The 21,949-nt window shown below is 62.6% G+C and overlaps 2 protein-coding genes across 2 annotated transcripts; one reads left to right on the top strand and one right to left on the bottom strand.

Annotated features, from left to right (window-relative positions):
* Positions 1-62: 62 nt before the first annotated feature.
* CHLRE_09g392282v5 (uncharacterized protein) lies at positions 63-20,004 on the bottom strand. Its single transcript, XM_043065630.1, has 36 exons — positions 19,849-20,004; positions 19,623-19,738; positions 19,433-19,542; positions 19,007-19,158; positions 18,634-18,842; positions 18,335-18,484; positions 18,105-18,185; positions 17,515-17,958; positions 16,922-17,381; positions 16,552-16,735; positions 16,168-16,351; positions 15,865-15,993; positions 15,349-15,657; positions 14,942-15,142; positions 14,548-14,778; positions 14,228-14,410; positions 13,926-14,074; positions 13,496-13,733; positions 13,033-13,360; positions 12,544-12,884; positions 12,224-12,315; positions 11,860-12,070; positions 10,905-11,728; positions 9,545-10,718; positions 8,719-9,388; positions 8,334-8,487; positions 8,015-8,140; positions 6,572-7,781; positions 5,815-6,357; positions 4,840-5,364; positions 4,167-4,495; positions 3,538-3,854; positions 3,086-3,379; positions 2,302-2,969; positions 1,276-2,094; positions 63-1,121 (listed from the first exon to the last, which is right to left on the bottom strand). The coding sequence occupies exons 1-36, from the start codon at positions 19,898-19,900 to the stop codon at positions 831-833; spliced, it is 12,498 nt and encodes a 4,165-aa protein (XP_042921182.1). The 5' UTR covers positions 19,901-20,004; the 3' UTR covers positions 63-830.
* A 110-nt stretch (positions 20,005-20,114) lies between these two features.
* On the top strand, positions 20,115-21,920 carry CHLRE_09g392245v5 (uncharacterized protein). The gene is made up of 3 exons (XM_001694687.2): positions 20,115-20,381; positions 20,564-20,671; positions 20,829-21,920. The coding sequence occupies exons 1-3, from the start codon at positions 20,274-20,276 to the stop codon at positions 20,880-20,882; spliced, it is 270 nt and encodes an 89-aa protein (XP_001694739.1). The 5' UTR covers positions 20,115-20,273; the 3' UTR covers positions 20,883-21,920.
* The last annotated feature ends 29 nt before the right edge of the window (positions 21,921-21,949 follow it).

Below are 21,949 nucleotides of genomic sequence, written 5' to 3'. Positions count from 1 at the left end.
TTGGCTATGGCAGCAAGGCCGGCCGGCTTCCGTGGAATTCACAGGTAGGACCATTAAGGACAAGATTGATAGTAGTGACGCTCGACTTCGGCCTTGGTTGGTGGCTGCATTCGTGACATCCTACCATGTGTAGTGGATGAGATCAAAGCGCACAGCGTCCCATGCCTGGCAAAGCGTCCACTGGCGTGAGTCTGCCGGTATGCAGCGTCCCGCCTGGCACACACGGCACCAGCTACCCGGTTGCTCACACCTGCACACCCGATGGCGTCGTTCCGAACCCCGCACAGGCACTCAATGCCTTAGTCATCGTCCGTGCAAATGCTTACAGTGCCCTCCACGGGTGCGACATGCCCCATGGTGTAATAGGGCCATCCGTGGCTCTCGCCAACGCGGCGTCCCACACGCAAACCATGCGTTGGGCTTTCGCCTAGCACAGACGACCACTCATCGTATTAGCCGGGTCCAATGCAAACCCCCGATTTCCCTGGCCACATAGCGTGGTGCAGCGCAGCGGCAATTTCCAAATCTTACCATCAAGGCCATAGGCAATCAAGTATGGCATACACGACTGTTGCACCCCGTTCTCCTGCCTGTAAGGACCCCAAACTCCTCATACCCACAGCTTTGGTCCTGCGTTGTATTGTAAGTCCTTCCCTGTCCTATTTGTTTCCTATCGCACGCAGTTGTGCACACCCCACGCTTCTCCCTGGAGGACCGTCAGCACCCTGCCTGTACGGGGATACCTGCCACAAAGTACATCCTCAAGCATCAACACCACATACCGCCGCAGGCACACACACCACGCACCACACTGCACAAGCAACGCCTCCTTAAAACGCGAGCCCAGTGAACAGCGCCACGCCGCGGTTGATCCAGTGGCCCTGCGGCTTGTCGGATGGCAGCTCCAGGTACATGACGAAGTTGGTGGAATGGCCGGTGGTGGACAGCGTGCCGGCGCGCGTCAGCGTCTTGTACACGGGGCAGTCATAAACTCCAATGCTGCCCGAGGCGTCGCCCTCCGCCGGCTGCTCGGGCTTCTTGCGGTGCTGCTCGGGCTTGAGCCACACAATCGGCATCTCCGTGAACAGCTCCTTGGGCCGAGACTCCGCAATGACGTGCGTCTGTGGTGAGGGGTGTGGAAAGGAGGGATGGCGATTAGAGCCGGCGGGACGCGTGGTGCACACACAAGTAGGCCAGCTCGGCAGCCCCCACACGGGTGCAACAGGCAGCGGCGTCGCAATGCAGCGGTGGATATGCGTGCGGACCACGCCTCACCTGGTTGTCCCAGCGCGCGCCCTCCATGAACAGCCCGCGAATGAAGCAGCCGTCCTCGGGTCCGGACACCACGGCGCCCTCATCCAGCGCGTCCATCACCTTGAAGCCGAACGACACGGTGTCGATGGGGTAGGTGTACTTGCGCGCGAAGTTCTGCAGCGTGCCGGTGAGGAAAGCCTGCGGGAAGAAGAAGCCGCTGATCCAGTACACGGGCGGCGTGCCCTTGTCCACCCAGCCGCTGATGAAGGCGCAGCGCTCCAGCAGGTCCACCACCCATGCCGACAGCGGCTTGAGCGAGGGGTAGGCGCGCGAGGCCCACAGCTCCGGCACCTGGTTGTCGTACATGCTGTAGGCCACGCCCTCCAGCTCGGGGCTCATCACCACCAGGCCCTTGAGCGCCTTGATGGTCTCGCCCAGGCTGCGCTTCATCACCGCCAGCAGCGCGTTGTAGCGGATGCACTCCTGCGTCAGCACCGTGTTCATGGACTCCTTGTAGGTGGTGGGGTAGCGCTCAATCACGGCGTCCACGTCAAACAGCTCCGGCAGCCGGCCCAGGATGTCCGCGGCCAGCGCGCCGATGACGGCCTCCTGGCTCTGGCCGGCGCCGCTGGCAACGCGCGGCTGCAGGCTGAGCACGGTGGAGAACATGTCGTACGTCTCGTTCTGGTCGCACGTGATGTCGGCATTCTCGTGCAGGCCAAAGATCTCGGGCTTGGGCACGATGGGGTAAGCGCGCAGCAGCTCCAGGTGGTCTCGCACCGACACCACGGCCTCGGGCGGCGTGGCGTAGGTGCCGCTGGGGCTAAATGCGTAGCCGGGCTGCGTGGTGGGTAAAGCGGGAGCGGGGGGCGGGGCAGTGTGAGGAAAGCCGGGGCGGTTGAAGCTGTGGGGGTTCGGATCCTCAAGCCATACCTCACGGCCATACCTCATGTTGCTGTTATCTGAGTTCGCAAGCGCAGAGTGAGACGGCGAAGTGTATTGGCTACCATATACATAGCGTATCTGCCCCGCCCCTCTCAGCCTCACCTCGAGCACGCTGGGCCCACAGAAGGTATAGATGAGGTTGTTGATCAGGCGGCGGTCCTTGTCGTCCGTCACGCGGCCGCCGTAGTTGATTTCCGTGAACAAGAAGCGCAGCACCTTGAACGGAATCACCTCGTACTTGTCCAAATACTCTTGCAGCTGCGCCAGCGACACGTTGAGGTCGCCGTCCGTAAAGTCGTAGCGGATGTTCCAGCCCAGCGGCCCGAACTTGCGCCTGTCCTGGATGACGGCGTGGAACAGGCACAGCCCGAACACCAGCCGCCGCCAGTCCTCCGGCTTGGAGGAGGCGGCCAGGTAGGCGTCCGTGAGGCGGTTGTACTGGCGGACCAGGTTGGACTTGAGGCCCTTGGGCGGCTCCAGCGTCATCTTGACGCCGTTCTGCAGGATGGCCACCGGGAAGTCGGGGCTGGGCATGGACGTGAGCCACAGCCGGAAGTCCTTGTGCACGCGGTCGGGCTGGATGCCCTCCACGATGCGCTCAAGCGTTGGCATCCAGCTGACCGCCAGGTGGCAGTTCTGCAGGCACACCCAGATGCCGCGCTCCATGCCCGCCTCCAGCAGCTTCTCGGCCTTGGGGCCCTGGCCCTGGCCCAGCGACACCTTCTCAAACTTGCGGCTGAATTTCATGTCCTCCGCAAGCTTCAGCAGGTCTGTGTGACGCAGCAAGGGACGGCAGTTGGTTTGTTGGGCAAGGCGGAGAGCAGGGAGCCCTGCGCGCAAAACGGCAAGCAGCAGGAACAGGACGTGTGCCTGGGCAGCCACTCACCCGCCATGGGGTCAGCGCCGGGGCTGAGCACGAAGATGAGCGGCACGGACGGACTGGACTCCTTGTAGCAGGTGGCCAAGTCAAAGGGCGGCGGCTCGATGAAGCGCTGGCCCAGGTGCTGGCTCACAAACGCCTGCACCGCGCCCGTGACCTTGTCGGGGCGCAGGCAGCGCAGGAAGGACAGCTTTTGGAAGGTGTCCAGCTTGTCCTCCCACGGCGGTGCCAGCGGCAGCTCGTGCGCATCGTTGGAGTCGAAGATGGCGCGGTAGTGGGGCAGGTTGGCGGCCACGTGGTCTGTGCGGCGGGAGGGATGGGGAAGGGTTGGTCGGTACGCACGCTAACAGTAAGCAGGTGTGGGTGAGCCAAGTAAATGCAATCGGCACGCGAAGAGCGGGGGGCATGCTGGTATTGCCTTCGGGCTTCGGCAGGCCTGCAAAGCCCTCATCTCTCACCCGCAAAGCCCTTGAACGTGGGCAGGTGACTGAGGTTGAGCAGCTCGTTCCAGGCCTTGTCCGTGAGCCAGTCGGGCGCGGGGTTGGGCTGGCTCAGCTCGCTGGTGGTGGGGCCGGCCAACAGGAAGCGCCACTCGCGGCCATCAATCATGTTGCGGTTCTGCAGGATCTTGATGGTCAGCAGCAGCGAGAACATTAGCTTGTGAGCCTCGAACAGTGAGCGGCAGATGTTGACGTAGAGCGAGTAGGTGAAGTACTCGTTCAGGTTGTGGCCGCGCTCCTCCACACTGGCAGCCTTGGGCGCCTCCTCAATGCCGCTGCAAAGCCAGGCACAGGCATTCGGGACACAGCCGTCAGAATACGGTATAGGCACGCAAACTATGCGCTAGCTTCCCTTACACCTGGCCAGGCACATACGCCACTGCATGCTGCCCGCCGCCTTGTCGACCTCCACAACACACAGACCCGTTCCTTGCCCCGCCCCCAGCTCTTCCTGCTCATCCCTTCCTTCCCGCTCGCCTTCCTCTCACATCATGCACGCCAGGGCTCCCTACGCCCAAACACACCGCTAGCTCATCCACTGCAGCCCGGCCTTAGCCATGCATACCACACGTCTAATACACACTCACCGGATGAAGAGCGAGATGAACCAGGCCAGGGAGTACTGGTACATGGGGTCCACCAGCGCCAGGTCGGAGATGGCGAAGAACAGCAGCGAGGCGCGCAGCGCCACCGGCCGGTACAGCTCGCGCGTCTCATCAATCTCACGCTCCGTGGCCTCCGCCTCCGCCACCTTTGCCGAGATTTCGTTGGAGGTGACCTTGGACTGCGCCAGCGTGTTGATAAGCTCCTCGTCATCCAGGATCTCGCCAGAGGATGCGGACAGCAGCTGCAGGATGCGGTCCTCAATGTCGGACAGCTCCTTCTTCATCTTGGCGTTGGACACCACCAGCTGGCTCTGTGGGGTGGAGGCGGGAGAGGCGGGAATACAGGTGGGCAGAGGAAGAGGGCAGGAGAAAGTGAGTGGTGGCCCCGGGGTGTGCGTATGTACAGGTAGAAAGCAACAGAGGATTAGCCGCACAATCAGGCTTGCAGCTTCCCCTCCTGGCACACCCGGCCACCACTCCCCTTCCCTGATGTCCCCGCGCCCCGCCCCAGCATGCACGCATGCGTGCGCACACACACACACACACACACACACACACACACACACACACACAGTGTCGATCCTTTACCCTTTCGCGTTCTCGGCACACATATACACACACGCGCGCGCTGGCATACACGAACGCCCACACGCACCTTGAGGTTGGCGAGGTCGGGGCGCTCCTGCGTCACCACCGTGCCCAGCAGCTGGTCCTCCAGGCCCTCCGGCGTCACGAAGAAGTTGAGCAGCGACACCTTCACCGACACCTCGGGCGCATAGTGCGGGTTGCGCAGCTTGGTGGTCATGTAGAAGCGGAAATCGGGGTGGTAGGGGATGATGTTGTCACCAATCTTGATCACCTCGCTGCCACCCTGCTTGAATGTCTGCTTGAGCAGCAGCGGCTCCAGCGCAGCATCCAGCGTCTCGCCAATGTTCTCGAGCAGCACGGCACGCCCAAAGCGCACGCCGTTCTCCAGAGTGCGCAGGAAGTCTTTGTCGCTCAGCTTAATCACATCCAGGCCGCTCTCGCGCTCCATGTTTTTGATCCACTTGTTGGCCTGGCCCTGCGGGTCGATCATGAGCGGCCAGCGCCGCGCCTTGGACACGATGATGCCGTTCTCGACGCTCAGCGTGTCAGTGGGCAGGCCGGCAATGGTCCAGGCGCGGACCTTGACAGGGTCCTGTGTGTGGGACGGAGGTAGGTGTGGCGCAGGCGGTTATAGCAGGGGACGGGCATGAGGAAATGGCTGAAGTCACGGAATGGAACAGGTCACGCGTCGCATGGCGAGTTGACGACAAAGCCCTCGAACAATACCGCCCTTTCTTCCGCCCTCCCGTCTGCCCCTGTTTTATTTCATCTTCCCGTCTGCTTTCCCGTCTGCTCTCTCTTCCGCCTTCCTTCCGTCTTCCCTTCCGCCATCCCTTCCACCGTCCCTTCCCGTCCCTTCCCTTCCCTTCCCGTCCCGTCCCGTCCCGTCCCTTCCCTTCCCTTCCCTTCCCTTCCCTTCCCTTCCCTTCCCTTCCCTTCCCTTCCCTTCCCTTCCCTTCCCATCCCTTCCCTTCCCTTCCCTTCCCTTCCCTTCCCTTCCCTGTCCCTTCCCTTCCCTCTCCCAAACACCCCGCCCTCCCACCTGCAGCGTGCTGAGCAGGTTGGTGCCCTTGGTGGCCGGCACCTTGGCGGCCTCCAGGAAGCCGCTCCACTCGTGCACCAGCGAGGAGCGGTACAGCGGCGTGAAGGGGCCGCTGTACGCAATGGTGGCCGCGCTGATCACCACATCGCCCACCACGTTAATCAGGTCGTCCGCCAGCTGGTCCACCGTGGCCTGCCAGCGGACGCGCTCGCCGCCCAGCCCGCCAATCAGCTTGTCGGCGCGCTGCAGCTGCACCGTGCAGCGCAGCACCTGCTGCGCCAGCTGTGCCTTCTTCGCCAGGGCTTCCTCGTACTGCGCCTCCAGCGTGGCGATCTTCTCCTCCACCGCCTTCAACTTGGCCTGCGCCGCCCGCAGCTGCTCCATGGTCTCGTTCAGCTGCTCCTGGGCGGCGGCCAGCGCGGCGCGCTTGGGCGCCACGGACAGCGCGACGTTGTGGTAGACGTACATGGCACGCACCCACATGCAGATGGAGGTGCACGCCTTGGACACCTTGCTGATGGCCTCGGGCGTGAAGTCATCGCGCTGCACGGGGGAAGTGCAGCGGGGAGGAAGGGAAGGGGAGGGGAGTTTAGGTGGGGAAATGGGGGGGGCGGGGAGGTTTGGTGTGGTGTGTGGATGGCTGGCCGCGGGATGCGGGGCACGCATGCCGAGGACGGAAGGGAGTGCTGCCTTGCCTTTCAGCACAGCCGGATTGCGCCCTTGTTCCTCGTGTACTTTCCCTGCACCTCCCACACACCTGGATGTAGGGCTCAATCTTCTTGATGACGTGATCCGGGATGTTGTCCTTGTCGTAGGAGAACAGGCTCTCCAGGAACTTGGTGGGGTCGTTCAGCAGCTTCTTGGCCGGCTCCCAGTAGTCTGGCACCTTCTTGCCCACGTTTGCCGGGTCGTCCTTCATCTTTGGCTTCTCATCAAACATAATGCAGGTGGCGTCCATCACCGTGCGCACGCCAGCGGGAGGGTTCTGAAGCGACTTGACCTCCACAATGTCATTGCGGCTCAGGTTCTTGAGTGACTCCAGCGCACGCTCCAGTGCGGGCAGCGCCTCGTCCAGGTCGCGCTGCGCGTCCTCGGCAATCTGCTTGGCGCGCGCCGCCTGCTCGTTGGCGTCCTTCTCCTGCTGCTCCACCTGCTTCTTGGTCTCGTCCGCCTCCTTCTTGTCGTTGGTGATCACCACCATCATGTCCTCCACCTCCTTGGCGGTGGCCGCCAGCACCGGCTGCAGCTCCTGAAGCTCCTTCTGCATCACCTCTACCTGCCCCGCCGTGTTCAGCAGCTTCTGCAGGCCCACCTCCAGCCGCCGCCGCTTCTCCGCAATCTCCGTGCGCTTCTCGCCCAGCAGCTTGATGAACGTGGTGAGCAGCTCCAGGTACGACGTCGGCGTCACGTAGTTGTAGCGGCGCAGCTCGTCGTAGAACTTCTTGCTCTTCTTCTCCACGCTTTGGTGCACGCCCACGCAGCAGTCCACCACGCCGGCCATAATGGCGCCGGTGTCGTCGCCAAAGTCCACGTCACCATAGAACGAGTCGGCCACGCTGCGCAGAGCCTCCTCCGGCCACTCCCGGAACCAGTCGATGGTGCAGCAGTTGACCAAGCTAGGGAACATGCGCAGGCGCTGGCGGAAGGCGTCGCCGATGGGGCTGAAGCACAGGACCACGTGCAGGTAGGAGCGCACGCGGTTGATGAAGAAGGTGGAAATGCCCATCTTGGTGATGGGCAGGCCCGCGGCGGCCATGAGCGGCCGCATGGCGTTGGCGATGGCCTCCTGGTCGTCGTTGCCCCACAGGTTGGGCACCTCGCCGCTGTTGAGGATGTTGTTGATGTCCTCCAGGAAGTTCTCCTGCACGATCTGCGTGTCCGTGAACAGGAACACCGTGTCGCGCCCGTCCAGGCCGGTCTTGCGCAGCACCTTGCGCAGGTCGTCACGCCACTCATTGGAGCCGTAGCTGCGGAGAGAGGAGGGAGAGGCGGCGGGGATTGCGAGGGAAGGGAGAGTAAGGGCCCGAACGTGAAGGGTAAATGGTTGTAGGTGGATGGAAGCCAGGCCGGGTTTGGGGTTTGCGCTGATGGGTTTTAGTGCAACCGCATAGAGAGGTGGGGCCGCACAAGCCTAAACCCGTTGGGCCGATGCCCTTTCCCCGAGTGCCCAGCCGCAACCTCACGGGCCTTTCCGCCTCACCCCTTGGCGATCTCGATCTGCACCACGTCGTACTCCTCCATGTAGGCCGCCAGCCGCGTCAGGCTCTGGCGGCCGCTGCCGCCCACGCCCAGCAGCAGAGCGTTACCCAGCGGCAGCCGGATCACGCTGCGAGTCGATGAGCACGTGGGCAAGGAGGCGTCAGAAAGCGGGTACGTTACGGAAACCCATTACCCTGTTTATTGTGCCTCCATTACAGGTGCGCCTGTTAACTGCCGCTGCCCCCGCACCCTCATTCCCACAGTCTCCGAGCCTTACTTCTCCCTAGCACGACAGTCCAGCCCTCCCGGCTCCCGCTCACCGTGTGATGCGGCTGACGTGCTCTATGGCGTCCAGGAACATGACCAGCTTCATGGGCGCCGAGGACACCGAGTTGTAGTCCTCCAGGTACTCCTCCACCACCTTGACCAGCTTGGGCATGTCGGTGATCTGGGAGTACACGCGCGGGTCGGCGCCTGGCCAGGCAGAGGGAAGGTGGGCAGGGCCAGGAAAGCAAAGGTGAGAGGAAGAGTGGAAGCAAGTGCGCGGCCAGGCGCAGTGCTTCACCGTAGGAATGCTTTCCTTCTGTCCCGTGCCCGTGCATGCGCACAGCTTCGGTGTCCCTCCCTTGCCTTTCCTTGTGTGCAGAGCAAATGTGCAGCCCCACACGCCGCTTCCCTCCAGCTCCCCACGCCGCAGCACCTCACCTGGCACCATGAAATCTCCAAAGATGAGGCGCTCCGATGTGACCACGTCCCCGTAGCCCAGCCCGAAGTTCTCTGTGAGCAGCGCCTCCTGCCGCGCCCGGAACCAGCCGTGGTCCTCGTCGTTGATCAGGCGGTCCTCAAACACGCGGCTGCACTCGTGCAGCCACAGCGACAGCACCTGCTTGGAGTCGCCGGTTGAGCGCGGGTCCGCGCGCATCACGCCCTGCACCACCTTGGACAGATCACGCAGGTTGAAGGTGTAGTGCGAGCGCGTTGGCGTGGGCAGCAGCTCGGCACGAATGGAGTTGTAGAGGCGCACGGTGGCGGTGACCACGGGGTCTGTGAGCGCCTGTATGGCGTCGCCAAAGTACTTGCGGAAGAAGGCGCCAAGGATGGTGGTGAAGATGCGGCTGACGCTGCTGTCCGACATCTCAGTGAAGGAGATGAAGTTGAAGTGGCGCAGCAGGCGGTTGGTGACCGGGTTGCGGCCGCCGCCGGGCGGGCCCATGGCCGCCACGAACTGCGTGTCCACGATGGTGCGGAAGGGGCAGGGCGGTTTGCGCTCGTACCAACCGCCGTGGTCCATCCACTGGCGCAGCAGCTCAATGGGCGGCTGCGCAAAGTACTTCTCGCGCTGCGGCATGTTCAGGTCGTCAATGAAGATGACCATCTGCGAGGAAGAGCGCGCGAAAGCAGGCCGAGGAGGCGCGGGTGGGGTCAGAAACAGCGTTGGGGGGCCGTGAAGCAAGGAAGGAGGGGTTGCTGTGAATCAGGAACACCGCATGAATGCAAACCCATAATCCACCCACCCCACTAGTCCACTCACCCGCTTGCCGGCGGGCGGGCCGAACACGCCCTTGCGCCGCTTGTCCATCTTTGCGTCGATGATGTCTTGCGTCTGGTTCGCCGAAGTGCGCGCCGAGAACGTCATGAACACTGGCTGCACCTCCGGCGGCATGTCGTTCAGCAGCTTGTTGGACACGTTGAGCGTCTTGCCGGTGCCGGTCTCACCCACGCACAGGACGTGGCGCTGGTTGGCTACCAGCTTGTCCACCACGTACGTGTACCGCACCGTGTCGGCGGTGGGCACAATAATCTCCGAGAATGGCCGGTCCGGGTCGCACTTGAATTCCGGCACCGTGGCCATCCAGCCCACCCAGCCCGGCGCGCCGCCCTCCGCAAACGTGCCGTCCGTGTCGTACACCCAGTCGTACACGGTGCCCTCGCCCGGGAACATGGCGCCCTCCAGCGGCAGCCCGCACTCCGCCGCGTGCTTGCGGAACCACTCATCGAACAGCGTGCGGCCGGCCTTGTCGCAGGAAGCGCCCAGGCTCCACACGATGCTGAACAGCATCAGGCTGGGCAGGAAGCCGCCCAGCTTGACCTTCTCATCGGCGGTGAGCGGGTCTTCACCCTCGCCGCGCACGAAGGGCTTCGTCAATGAGTCCATCAGCCCGAAGCACGAGGCCACCAGGTTGTTGTTCACGGTGGTGACTGTCTCCTTCAGGTTCTTGCGCAGGAAGCGCAGCGCGTCCGGCACCAGCGCGTTGAAGATGGCGCCCAGCTTGCCTGAGTTCTCAGCCACACCGCCCGGCGGCAGCCGTGCCAGCCACGACGTGAGCAGCGGCTCCAGCCCCAGCGCCGTCGGCTCCATGTACACCATGCCGCAGCGCGACACGGTGGCGGGTGACGCCACCGCCAGGTCCTCTACCTCGAACATCATGGTCATGCTGGCGCTGAGCTGGATGATCTCGCCGCTCACCAGGCACAGCTTCTTGTTGTCGTCCAGTACGGTGTTCATGTTCTCAATCCACACCGCGTCCACGGGGCCGTCGAACATGATCCACTTCTTGTCGGGCTTGGTGTCCTCCGAGCATTCACGCATGTAGCAGGCCAGCACGCCGTCCGTCCACTCGTGCGTGTTCTCATCGAATTCGCCGTACAGCTGGCCCATAGTGATGGACTTGGGGTTAAGCGCCACCACACGCACGCGCTCGTACCTGCCAGGGAGCAAGCGGATTGGTGACGGGAAAAGTCGAGGTTGGAAGCAGGCAACACGTGAGAAGCAGCAGTCAGGCGCTACGTGGCACCATGGCCCGCTTTCCTGCCTCCCTTCCTTCCCTCCCTTTCCCTTTCCCTTTCCATTCCCCCGTGTCCACACCACACACAGAAGACCATGCACTCACTTGCTATCGCCCGCCGCCGCCAGCTTGGTCATGGCCTTCTGCAGCGACCGGTAGCAGCAGGTCTTGCCGCCCATGGTAGGCCCCACCAACATCAGGCCGTGGCGCACGATGGTGGTCTCGTACAGCTGGATCACCTTGCCCACGAACGACTCCACCGGCTGAATGCCCAGCTCTCCGCACGACTCGTCCAGCGCCTTCAACAGGCTGTTGTAGTCCACCTCGGGCATCTTAACGCCTGGGAACAGGTCGGTGATGATGCCGTCAAACAGTGGCAGGTCGTGGGACAGGAACTTGGGCACATTGACGTCGCGCAGCGCGCGCAGCAGCAGCACCTCCTCATCGTCATCCGGGAATTCGCGCTTGAGGTTGCCGGCGGCGGTAATGACGGACTTGACGGCGCGCATGCCGTAGTCGTAGTGGTCCTGGCTGGACAGCTGCTCCGAGCACAGCTTGAACGTAGCAACCATCTTGCGAGCCAGGTCCTTGCCGTTCTTGTAGCCATAGCTGTACAGGCAAATCTCCGCAATGAGAGCGTAGTCGGGCACCATCATGGCGCAGGGGCGGAACAGCGCTTTGAGGTTGTCGGGCAGCTCGGAGCGGCCGGCGTAGCCGGGGTTCATGGTGATGTAGACGCTGCAGGCGGGGTTGAGGTCGATCTCCGTGTCCTCGAAGATAAAACGCTTCACCTTGGCCTGGATGGCCAACTGGATGGTGAGGATCTGCTGCGCCACCACCGACAGCACCTCCAGATCGATGCGGTTGAACTCGTCGAAGCAGGCCCAGGCGCCGCTGCTGGCCAGGCCCTTGAAGAACTTGGCCATGGCCTGGGGGTGGTGAGCAGAAGGTTAAGACGTTGGGTATGGGGCTATGGTTGCTACGGTAATGGATGTGGGCGTCACAGCCGCGCCGAGGTGGGGCAGACACAGGGCCCAACACAGAGATCCGCAGCTCGCACCTGGTAGTCCAGGCCGTCGGAGCAGTTGAACACCACGCACTGCTTGGCCAGCGCCTTGGCCAGGTCCTTGGTGGTCTCCGTCTTGCCGGTGCCGGCGGGGCCAGCGGGCGCACCGCCCAGGTTCATGTGCATTGCGCTCATGAGCGTCATGTAGCAGCGGTCCGTCAGCGGCGTGATGACCAGGCGCGGTGTGTTGCCCAGGTACTCGTAGCTGTGCGTGGCAATAGGGGTGAGGGGCGGGCGTGAGAAGCGGGCGTAGGCATGAGGGAGGGATGAAAGGGAGCGAGTTGGAGCGCTGAGAAACGGTGCAGGGTTCGTGCCACGGCATGCTGTTTCCTTCCAAAACAGCAGTGTACGTGCTCACCCGTACGCAATGCTGGCCTGCACCATGTCCACGCACACGTCGTCGTTGCGCCAGTAGTAGCGCAGGCGCGACACCCACTCGAAGTCAGTGGGCTGCGGGCACAAACAGCAGGACAGGAATGAATACTTGAGCATGCGGCATTGACAACACATGTTGAGCTGTCCGTACGCCCTTGCGCGTTGTACCTCGCCACAGCCCTAGGAAGGCATGGTGGCCTCACCCGCCTTCACCACCGCGCCCGTCCCTAGCAGGTTGCCTCGCACCCACCGCACCCCCTGCCTCTGCCCGTACAACCCCACAGCCCCTTTCCGAGCACTCACGTTCTTAATCTTTGCCTCCGCCAGCTCCGCAACCACGTCGCGCGCGTGCACGTCGATGGTGATCAGCGCGCCCAGCGTGAGGCGCTCCTGGCCGCTGAGGCGGCCGCGCACCAGGTCGGTCAGGTCCAGCAGGTCGGCGCTGCACTTGTCCAGGTAGGCGGGCACGGAGCCCTCGCTGATGGCCTCCTCCACCTCGCGGCTCCAGTAGATGGCGGACACCGCCAGCACCACCATGGCCGGCCAGTCGCGCACCCACTGCTTGCGCGGCGTGGTGGCGTAGGCGGCCACGGCCAGCACCACCTGGTGCCGCACACTGAAGCGCATGCGCCGCTCCACCTCGCCTGCGCAGGACGGGGCGAGACGGGGTAGGGGCAGTTGTAGGGCCATGCGGGACAGGTCCAAAGCTTGGCCACTAGAGGTGGTGTGGCACAGCGCCGCCCCCTTGCTCCCGTGGCCAAGCCTCTGCAGGCGCACAACAACCAAACTCACCCAGCCAAATCTCCACGTTGCCCTGCGGCATCATGGGCTTGTCGAACGGCACCTTCTCCTTCTCGCGGCTGTTCATGGCGCCAATTTCGCCGTTGGGAGCAAAGTCCAGGCTTTCAATGGCCTCAAAGCACTTGCGTAGGTGCGGCTGCACCGCCAGCGGGTTCTTGGTCTGCGACAGGATCTGCAGCAGCTCGTCGTTCGACAGGAAGAAAAAGCGCGCGAAGGCCAGGCGCTTGGTCTCCAGGTAGTCGGCCAGGCCCTTCTGCACGCTCTCCAGCAGCTTGTTGGCCTCGATGAACGAGTCCAGCAGCTTCTGAGACGAGCACACCTGTGGGTACAGTGGTGGTGGCGAAAGAAAAAAGGTGGGGGAGAATCGGCAGGGTGTGGCGTGAGCTAGAACGAATCGCGCATGTCACGGCACGGGCCCAGCCACAGCAATCCACCCAAGCACACACGCACGCACCTTGAGCAGCAGCGGGTTGCGCTTGGCGGCGTCCGTGGTCTTGCGCCACATGCGGTCCACGGTAGCAAAGCGCTTGCCCTCCAGCGGCAGCTGCTGCATAATGTCCTCACTGCCAAAGATGGGCTCCAGGTACATCCACTGCCGCTGCAGCTGGATCCACTGGTCCAGGATCTCGCTCACCAGGCTCAGCTGCTGCTCCCACTTGGCAATGCGCTCCTCAAACGGCTTCTTGTAGGGGCTGTGGGCGGATGAGCAAGCCATGGCAAGGGAGTGACGGCAAGTGAGCAAATGGAAAGCGAGACGGGCTAGGAAGAGGACCGGCTATCAACCTCTCACAGCCGCATGCGCCCCTCCCTCCTCCCTCCTCCCTCCTCCCTCCCTCCCTCCCTCCCTCCCTTCCTCCACTGCCCCTGCAGCCACACACACGCACCTGAAGGCCATGGACTGCGTCATGGCGATGTGGTCGTCCAGCATCTGGCTGATCTGCTCCTCCACCTTGATCACGAACGTCTTGGTCTCGCGGTAGTCCAGCACCTGCATCTCCGCCGACTCCCACTCGCGCTGCATCTTGTCCAGGGCCTGGGTGGGTGCAGCGCGAGCGCGGTGGCGCAAGTAATTGAACAAAAGCACGCAAGCAACAAAAGCAGCGTCGGTTATGTAGCTTTTACCCAGCCGCAGCAGCTCCATGCCGGTAACCTCGTGCGGTAACCTCCACCCAGAGTCCTCACACACCTGCTCGATGGAGTACTCCTTGCCCGCCACGTCCGCGACCTTGGTGATGGCCTGCAGGTGCTGCAGCAGCCCCATCTGCTCCGCCGCCGCCATGGTGAAGGTCTTGTCGGGGTGCAGCTTGAAGCCTAGCAGCGCCGACAGCTGGTCCCAGTGCCGGTCCCGCATGCCGGGGTTGCGCAGCGCCTGTGCACAGCCAAGACACGGGTTGGCCACGCACAGTACCCGAGCACAACCACAAGCCAACCGCAAGCATGGACAGGAAATGCAAGCAATGCGTAGCATACGAAAGGCATGGTGAACCTGCGCCCGCCCGCTCGCACCTGCACCAGCGGCACGAACTTCTTGAACGCCTCCACCTCCTCACGGATGAGCTCGCAGTTCTCGGCGCACTTGTCCAGCCCGCCGCGCTGGCCAAACACCTTGGCGGTCTTGAATAGCACCTTGTAGGCGTTGGTCACCTCGCGCTCCACCGTCTCACCGTGCAGCTTCTCCCACGAGTCGTGCATCCAGCTCTTGTGCAGCGAGCGCCAGTTGCTGGCGGTGGTCCAGAACTGTGAAGGAACAAGTATGGAGGTGGGGGCGGGGAGGCACATGCGTGTTACGGGAAGGGCAGGCACGGGTGCGTATGGCCTTATCACTCCTGATGCAGCCCTACATAGGTATGTGCGCAGGCTACCCACACACAGGCGTAAAATCCAACATGCGTGCACGCACCTGCAGGAAGGGCTCAAAGGTGTCGATGACCTTCTTGAGCGGCGAGTAGTCGGTGGGCGGCAGCCCCAGCAGCGCCTCGCGGCTGTTGTACACGCCGGCGTCGCGGTCGGCCTTCTTCAGCCGCTCGTCCACCGAGCGGACCTCCGTCACCACCGCCTCCATCTTGCCCAGGTCCGTGTAAAGGCCGAAGTTGCTCACCAGCTGCACGCAGGAGCGGCAGAAGGTCAGGTGCCGAGCAACAGGTCGGGCAGAATGGCGGCACCGTTAGAGCGCAAGCACAAGGCAAGAAGCAACCTGCAAGCCGTGCCGCTTGCCCGCAATAGCGCGCAGGAGAACACACACACCAAACATGCCGTGGCTTGCTCACACAGCCCCTCGCCTCCAGACTGTGTGCGGTAGCTACTCACCACCTGCAGGTCGCCAATTGTGTCTCGGAACATGTCCTGCTCCGTGATCATCTCGCCCTTGAAGCGCGCCTCGTCGCCCGCCAGCACCTCCAGCTGCTTCTCCGCCTGCCGCGTCAGCCGCATGCCCCAGCTCTCACCCGCGAACTTCTCCTTCAGGTCCTCCTCCGGCAGCAGGTAGCGCATCCCCTCCAGCAGCTCGTACCAGCCGCGCTGCGCTTCCACGTCCGCCATGAGTTCGTAGACCTTGTTGGGCAGCGACTCGATGTAGTGGCGCTGCTCGTCCACGTCCTCAAGGTTGTTGGCCTTGGCCTATGGGTACGCGTTGCATTTTGGAGGCAAGCGCAGGCGCTTTCAGCGTGCAGAAGCGCGCGCGGCGAATCGGTGCCCGGCAATGTTGTCCTGGGCCCAGTGCTTTGGAGCGCCTGACACATTGTGCCTCGCCTAAGTGTTTGCCTTTTCAGCCACATGGCCGCCCTAGCTGGTGGAATGCCTGCAACTTACAACGCCCCCGCTTACCTTCAGTGCGCGGTCAATCTCCGCGAACTTGGTGGACACAGAGGCCATGGCGCGGCGTGGCACGCGGGCAGCCAGCGCCTTGAGCAGCGCCACCAGCTTCTCCTGCTTCTTCACCAGCAGCTCGCGGGTCTGCGTCGTAACGAAATAAGGTTCTGCAACTTTACGGCAAGGGGCCAACACGGGCATGACCCTAAATTACCCAGCTCCAACAAGAACTGCATGCACGCACACGCCCCGCATTGGCGAGCACCACACCTGCGTGCATGCAGCTGTCAACACGCCAGCGGCTGCCCGCGCACCCACCTTGACCAGGTTGATTTGCACCAGCCCGAGCGAGATGCCGATGGGCACCGACTCCATTAGCGACTCCAGGTCGGCCGAGGCGCGCTTGATCTCGGCACGCACCTCCGTCAGCGACAGCTCCTCGCCCTTGGCCTCCAGCGCCGCCACGTAGCTCTCCACGTTCAGCTGCAGCAGCGGCACGTACCTGCACGTGTGGGGGCGGGCACAGGTTCAGTACCGTATGTGTATCAGTGTGCTGTGCACATACGGTAAGCTACCCGAGCTGCAACCGCCGCTGGGCCACACGGCGCCCGTTTGCATGTCCCTTCCCCAACGCTGACCGGGCCTCTGCATACGCTTCCCCCCTGCTACATTGCCCTGCCCCGTCAAGCCTCCCATGCTCACTTCTCGAACTTGGCCATGTACTCCTCCAGCGGCACCAGCGCCGCCGACAGCGCGGCGCGCAGCAGCTCGCGGTGCCGCACCACAATCTCCTCCTGCTGGTGCACCGTGGACAGCACAGGCGCCGTGGCCCAGAACAGGTTCTCCATGATGGCCGGCTCCAGCGTGTGCAGGCCCTGCGTGCGGCCTGTGGACAAGAGGAAGAGCAAGGGGATTGGGCGATTGGGCGCGTCGAGGAAGCGGGCTTGTACCAGCACGTGCTGAGCGCAAGCAAACGCAAGCTGCAACACTGCCAAAGCTGCATGAAACACGGCGTGTTTGCACAAATAATACCGGCAACTGGCACCGCCGCTACAGAGCCTGGTGCGCTCACCGATGGCGGCATCGAACAGCGCCATGATCTTGGTAACAATGGACTCGGGCTGGGTGCTGTACACGAAGCGCGTAGCCTCCTTGTTGGTGGCCAGGTCCATCACCAGCAGCGGCGGCTTGCGGCCGGGGCCGATGGCGGGCACCGGCACGGGCGACGAGGCGTCCAGGATTTCCACGCTGGAGGTGGAGTGCACCGTCACGCGGCCGGGGCAGCAGCTCTGGATGAAGCCCGTGAACTTGCCGAGGCTGTCCTCCACCAGCGCGCGCATTGTGTCCTCCATCACAAAGCGCGTCAGCGTTAGGAACTTGCGCAGCTTGGAGAACTCGTAGGTCTCCATGCTGGCCTCGCCCAGGTTGAACCAGCCCTTGCCCACGTCCTTGAAGCTGTTGCGGATGGCGTTGCGTAGCGCCACACACCACGTGTCCTTTAGGTAGTTGCCCGCGCTGTCCAGGGCCGCAACCTGCAACCGGGGCCCACCGGTTTCGTACTTGAGCCCAGCCCTCCCGTTTGTATGGATGAGATACGCATAGACAACAGCAGCTGTCAGGCCAGCCACTTGAATCCGGCCCACGCCCACACACATGGCCACGCACCTGCGTCTGCTCCAGCTCCTCCAGGCGCGCTGACTTGGTGTAGTGCGTGTTGAACAGGCACATCTTGGTCACCTTGGCGCACTCCACCTTGATCTTCGTGATGGCCATGATCACTTCCGTCTTGGTCAGCAGCGTCTTAAAGCTGAACTCGCTAAACTGCTGCGGGAAGTCCGCGCCACCCTCCACCGGCACCGTGCCGCGCTCTGGCACCGGCCTCGGGGGGTCCCGAGGGAAGTCCTCCAAGATGGGAATCAGCGGCGCACCCGGTGCCGCCGGCGGCTTGCCCACGTTCATCACCGCCGCCGCAACCCCGCCGTTGGTGCTGCGGCGCACGCTGCCGCCGTTCGCCGCCGCCTCTGCGTCCGCCTCCCGCTCCGCGCGCGCCGCCGTCAGCGCTGTGTCGAACACCACTTTGTTCATGGTGCGCGCGTACTCGATGTTCACCTGCAAATGCATAAAGCGCTTGTTGCATCAAGCCTATGCCTTGCGTTTACTTAATTCTATGCCCAGCCAGTGTAGTCACGTAACCCAGCTCCGGCCCACATAGCCATCCGCTCATTGCTGTAGGCCCTCCTGCTCTGACCGCCCACCTCCGCAATCAGCGCGCTGGTGTCCATCAGCTTGTCCTTCAGCTTCTTGCTGTTCAGAGCGAAGCTCAGCATACGGTTCACCTGCATGCGGTTGATGCGGCAAGCTCAGAAAGAGCCAGGGAGCACGCACGAATCCTCCCCATACCTCACCACACCCCTGTCCGAGAACCCCTCCCATGCACCCCTTCCTCTCTCCCGCCAACACTACCACACCCACTGCATCCCCGCACCTGCTCGTTGGTGAGCGGCGGGATGTCGTCCGTGGGCATGGAGTCCACGTACAGGTTGTACCGCAGCAACGACTCGGCCCGAGCACGGCTGCGGTGCGCCTCCGCGTGCCGCCGCGCAAACTGCGCCGGGTCCTCCGCGCTGAAACACACCTGCGGAGTGCAGGCAGCGCCCACATGCCGACCGTCAAGAGGCTCCCTTACCGCTGCCTCATGGGCCGTACTCGTGTTTCCCCCTCTTTCCAGCAGCCCAGCAGCCCAGCTACGGAGCAGTGACCCCCAGTGCAACTCCCTGCCCCCACCTTGACGCGGGGCAGCCACATGACGTGCATGTCCTCGGCGTCTGCTTCCGCTGACCCATTGCCGGAATGCGCCAGCTGATGCAGCGTTACGCCGTACGAGTTGGTGGCCTCGTCGAAATCGACAACCGTGCACGGCACCCAGTCCACCACGGAGTGCCCCGTCCCGTCGTCGTGCGCTACCAGCGCCCGCCCCGAGGTCAGTGGCACACCTGCGGGTTTCGTGGTGGGGGTTTGCGGCCGCTCACCATGCAAGGACTTTGGCCAGGCTAGTAATGCCCCGCAAAACAGATGCTGATGCAAGCCTCCTTGCAATTAAGAGCCCGCGTGCACATCCCAGCAGCTGCGTGGTTTCACTCACGGGCCTGACACGCACCTGGCCTCCGCGGTACCCACTCCGGGTGCATGCGCGACTCGAAGTTGGTGTTGTCAAACACCTCAAGCGGGAAAAGCTCCTGCGGCGGCTGCGCCACGCCCTCGCCATGCACCAGCTCCGCCACGTCCTGAGCCGCAAACTGCCGCCGCCGCCTGCGCACCCAGGACGAATCCTCTGACCTCTCTGCGCCCCAGCATGCGTCTCTCCGGGCCTCAGCGTGGTGCTGACCGCATCTGCCTCCTCGCCCGCTGTCTAAGCCCGGCCGATGATTTTGCCCAACATGCGATGCCATCGCGCACCCTGTCCCCTTCGCAGTGGCTGTGTACCTGATCCGCGCTGTTGTGCTACCCGTGGCTGGCAGCCCTGCTGCCTGACCAGCGTACCGTCCAGCAGTGCACCACCCGGGCCCCTGCAAGCCCCGCCCACCTTTGTATAAGCACTTTGCGCGGCGTCTCCCCGGACCGTGTTTCGAAAGGTGCCATGACCTTGGGCAGGAGGTGCGAATACGTCACCTCGTCGCTCTCCACCTCGTCGAACTGCGCAGGGCACGTAGCACCGTCACACGCTGCCAGCACAACCCCCCTTCCCGTTTTCCCTCGTCCTATCCACCACCTACCACGCTCGCCTGGGAGCCCTCTTGTGTGGGCTCGTCCTGGACCGCTGGTGCAGCGGCCTCAGCACTCGTGCCAGTCGCATCCTGTGCGACCGGCTGAGGCCGTGCTCCAAAGCGAGCTGCGCATCGACACAGACCATTGAAGTTATGGCGTTGTCGCTCACAACCGCTTGTAGCAGGTTTACCAGCGTCCCAAAACAACATGCAAAGTCCCGCCCAGGCGACTTACCCTTGGGCTTAGGCACCACGCCCTTAGTCCCCAGCACTGCTACGCCCGGCATGGCTCGCTGCTAGGGCAAATTGTCAGCGACTTTAGCTGACTCTTATAATCATTTCCTTCGAATTTCCCTGGGTTTGATTGTTTTGATAGTCGTGTATGATGCACTTCTAGTCGGCAAAACAAATTGAGTCCATATGGGGCCACTATGGAGAAGTCTTGGGCCTATGGGATGAGCCCCCAGGAAATTGTCCTCTATGCGGGCTGTCATCAGTCCTTCACATTTGCATCTATTCGCTTATTACTACAGGGCATCAAACGAGATATCCATGTGACGATTTGCTTGACCGCTTGTCGAGGCACGCACCGTTTCATTTGTTGTTGTTATAAGGCACATATTCATGCAATGAACGTTGAGTTCCAGCTTTCTAGGAAGCATGAAGCGGTTCCACTACATTGTCGCAGCTGCAGCCTTCGCGTTGGTTGCCTGGCTAGCTGCATGCGCTGTGTTGCCACCAGGCCTGCCTAAGGTGTCGGCATTCACGGTGCGGGGGTGACGACTCTTTAGGCGGGCACAGTTCCCCACACCAAGGGCGTTGAGCGTGCACTGCGCCGGCAGACTGCGTGCCGCCGGTTGCTTGGAACTCAAAGGTGCCTAAGTAACTGTGAAACATCATTGCGCTGTCGTGTGCACACGGGCGTGACACGCGGCCCTAAACCCCTGCAGGCGCCCGTATGGATGGCGTTCTTGTTGGCGGGATACCTGCTGGCGCGGCTCGTGTACGGTGTGCTGACATTCAAGAGCTACCCCTCGGCCATTGCGGATCTTCAGCGGGTGAGCCCAATGCACGTCAGGGCTGGAGGGCATCGTGTCCCGGCTGCTGAGTGTTGTCCGGGACAATTGGTGGTATAGTACTCTTCAGCGGGTCGAGCCCTCTTTCACGTTTCTCCGCGCTGGTATTGACGACTCGCACATTTACATTTCCGCGCAGGAGGTTCAGGAGGCGCGGCTTGGCCTACAGGCTATGGGCGTGTCAACGGGCTGACGCCATTGTTATGGCGCCGCGTGCGTTGCTAGCGGGGGCAGCATAGCAGACGCGCGTGTGGTCCTGCACGCGCGGCTAGACAGCGCCGCAACAGGTCCTGCATGGTTAGCGCGCCCTTGCATGTCCAAGTGGTAATGCTGGCAACGGATGCCGCACACAGGACAGAACACCGCAACTAAAGCACCTGCACCATGCCTCATGCATACGGCAATGTTGTAGTGCGGAGCATGGCTGCCCTTCTGCTCCTTGGCTTTTCAATAATTGGCAAGCGCTTTGCGCAGGTGGTGTACACTGTACGGTTGATGAGTTGGTGCGGCTGCCAGGCACATTAACGAGACAACGTGAGTAACGTAACCAGTGATGCAAGTAAAAGTGGAGTGGGAAAGGAAAGCGAGCATGGTTTAGGGCCTGCTGAGGATGCTACTTACAGCATGCATGGATCGTGGGGGCGAAACGCAGTACTTCTACGCCACATTCGGTGCTAAACCCTGCGGAAGCCTAGGCCGCTTCCGCAGGCAGCGCGTCTCACTGATGCGCTTGTTGTGTAATTGCGCGCTTGTTGAGCAATCGCCCGGGGGCATCTGGATAAAAGAACGATGTTGACATTGTAATAGGTGCTGCAGGTATGGCTGACCGCGACTGGGGGCGACTCATCTAACATGGGCTTTCGGATGGCCGGATGTGTGGTGGACTGGTGGTTCAATAGGCGGGAATGCCCGTGTGTGTGGGGGGGAGGGGGTCGAGCGATCGTGTTGGGTAGGGGGGGCAGGCCAAGGCAGGCCGGATGCTGGGGTACGGTACTACAAAAAGCCCCGTTCCCGCATGTTTCGCTTGCTGATAACTATCATTGCGGATGTCGTGTGGCGTGTGGGAGGAACAACAGGACCCCGGGTTTGCTTCGACGCCCCAAAGCGGGTTTTTATGCGGTTTCGGTGCTGGTCGGTAGTGTCGCCTCTCGATTCCGCCAAGTCAATAATGCCATTTCGCTCACGCTGCTTGCTCAAGAAATGGCAGAATGTATACTTACAAAGGGAGACTAAGCGTTCAGTCCGCAATCGGTCCTCCTG

The sequence above is a fragment of the Chlamydomonas reinhardtii genome, chromosome 9 (genome assembly GCF_000002595.2).
Source record: "Chlamydomonas reinhardtii strain CC-503 cw92 mt+ chromosome 9, whole genome shotgun sequence".
Classification (NCBI taxonomy): Eukaryota; Viridiplantae; Chlorophyta; class Chlorophyceae; order Chlamydomonadales; family Chlamydomonadaceae; genus Chlamydomonas; species Chlamydomonas reinhardtii.
This window is presented reverse-complemented; position numbering and strand designations above follow the sequence as displayed.

Excerpts from the sequence above, each read along its gene's own strand:
- CHLRE_09g392282v5 (XM_043065630.1), bottom strand. The coding sequence starts at position 19,900 with ATGCCGGGCGTAGCAGTGCTGGGGACTAAGGGCGTGGTGCCTAAGCCC. Across the intron at positions 18,843-19,006 it reads GTGGGTACCGCGGAGGCCAG|GTGTGCCACTGACCTCGGGG; the intron begins GTGCGTGTCAGG and ends CGAAACCCGCAG. Across the intron at positions 17,959-18,104 it reads CCAGCGCGCTGATTGCGGAG|GTGAACATCGAGTACGCGCG; the intron begins GTGGGCGGTCAG and ends ATGCATTTGCAG.
- CHLRE_09g392245v5 (XM_001694687.2), top strand. The coding sequence starts at position 20,274 with ATGAAGCGGTTCCACTACATTGTCGCAGCTGCAGCCTTCGCGTTGGTT. Across the intron at positions 20,382-20,563 it reads CTAAGGTGTCGGCATTCACG|GCGCCCGTATGGATGGCGTT; the intron begins GTGCGGGGGTGA and ends AAACCCCTGCAG. Across the intron at positions 20,672-20,828 it reads CCATTGCGGATCTTCAGCGG|GAGGTTCAGGAGGCGCGGCT; the intron begins GTGAGCCCAATG and ends ATTTCCGCGCAG.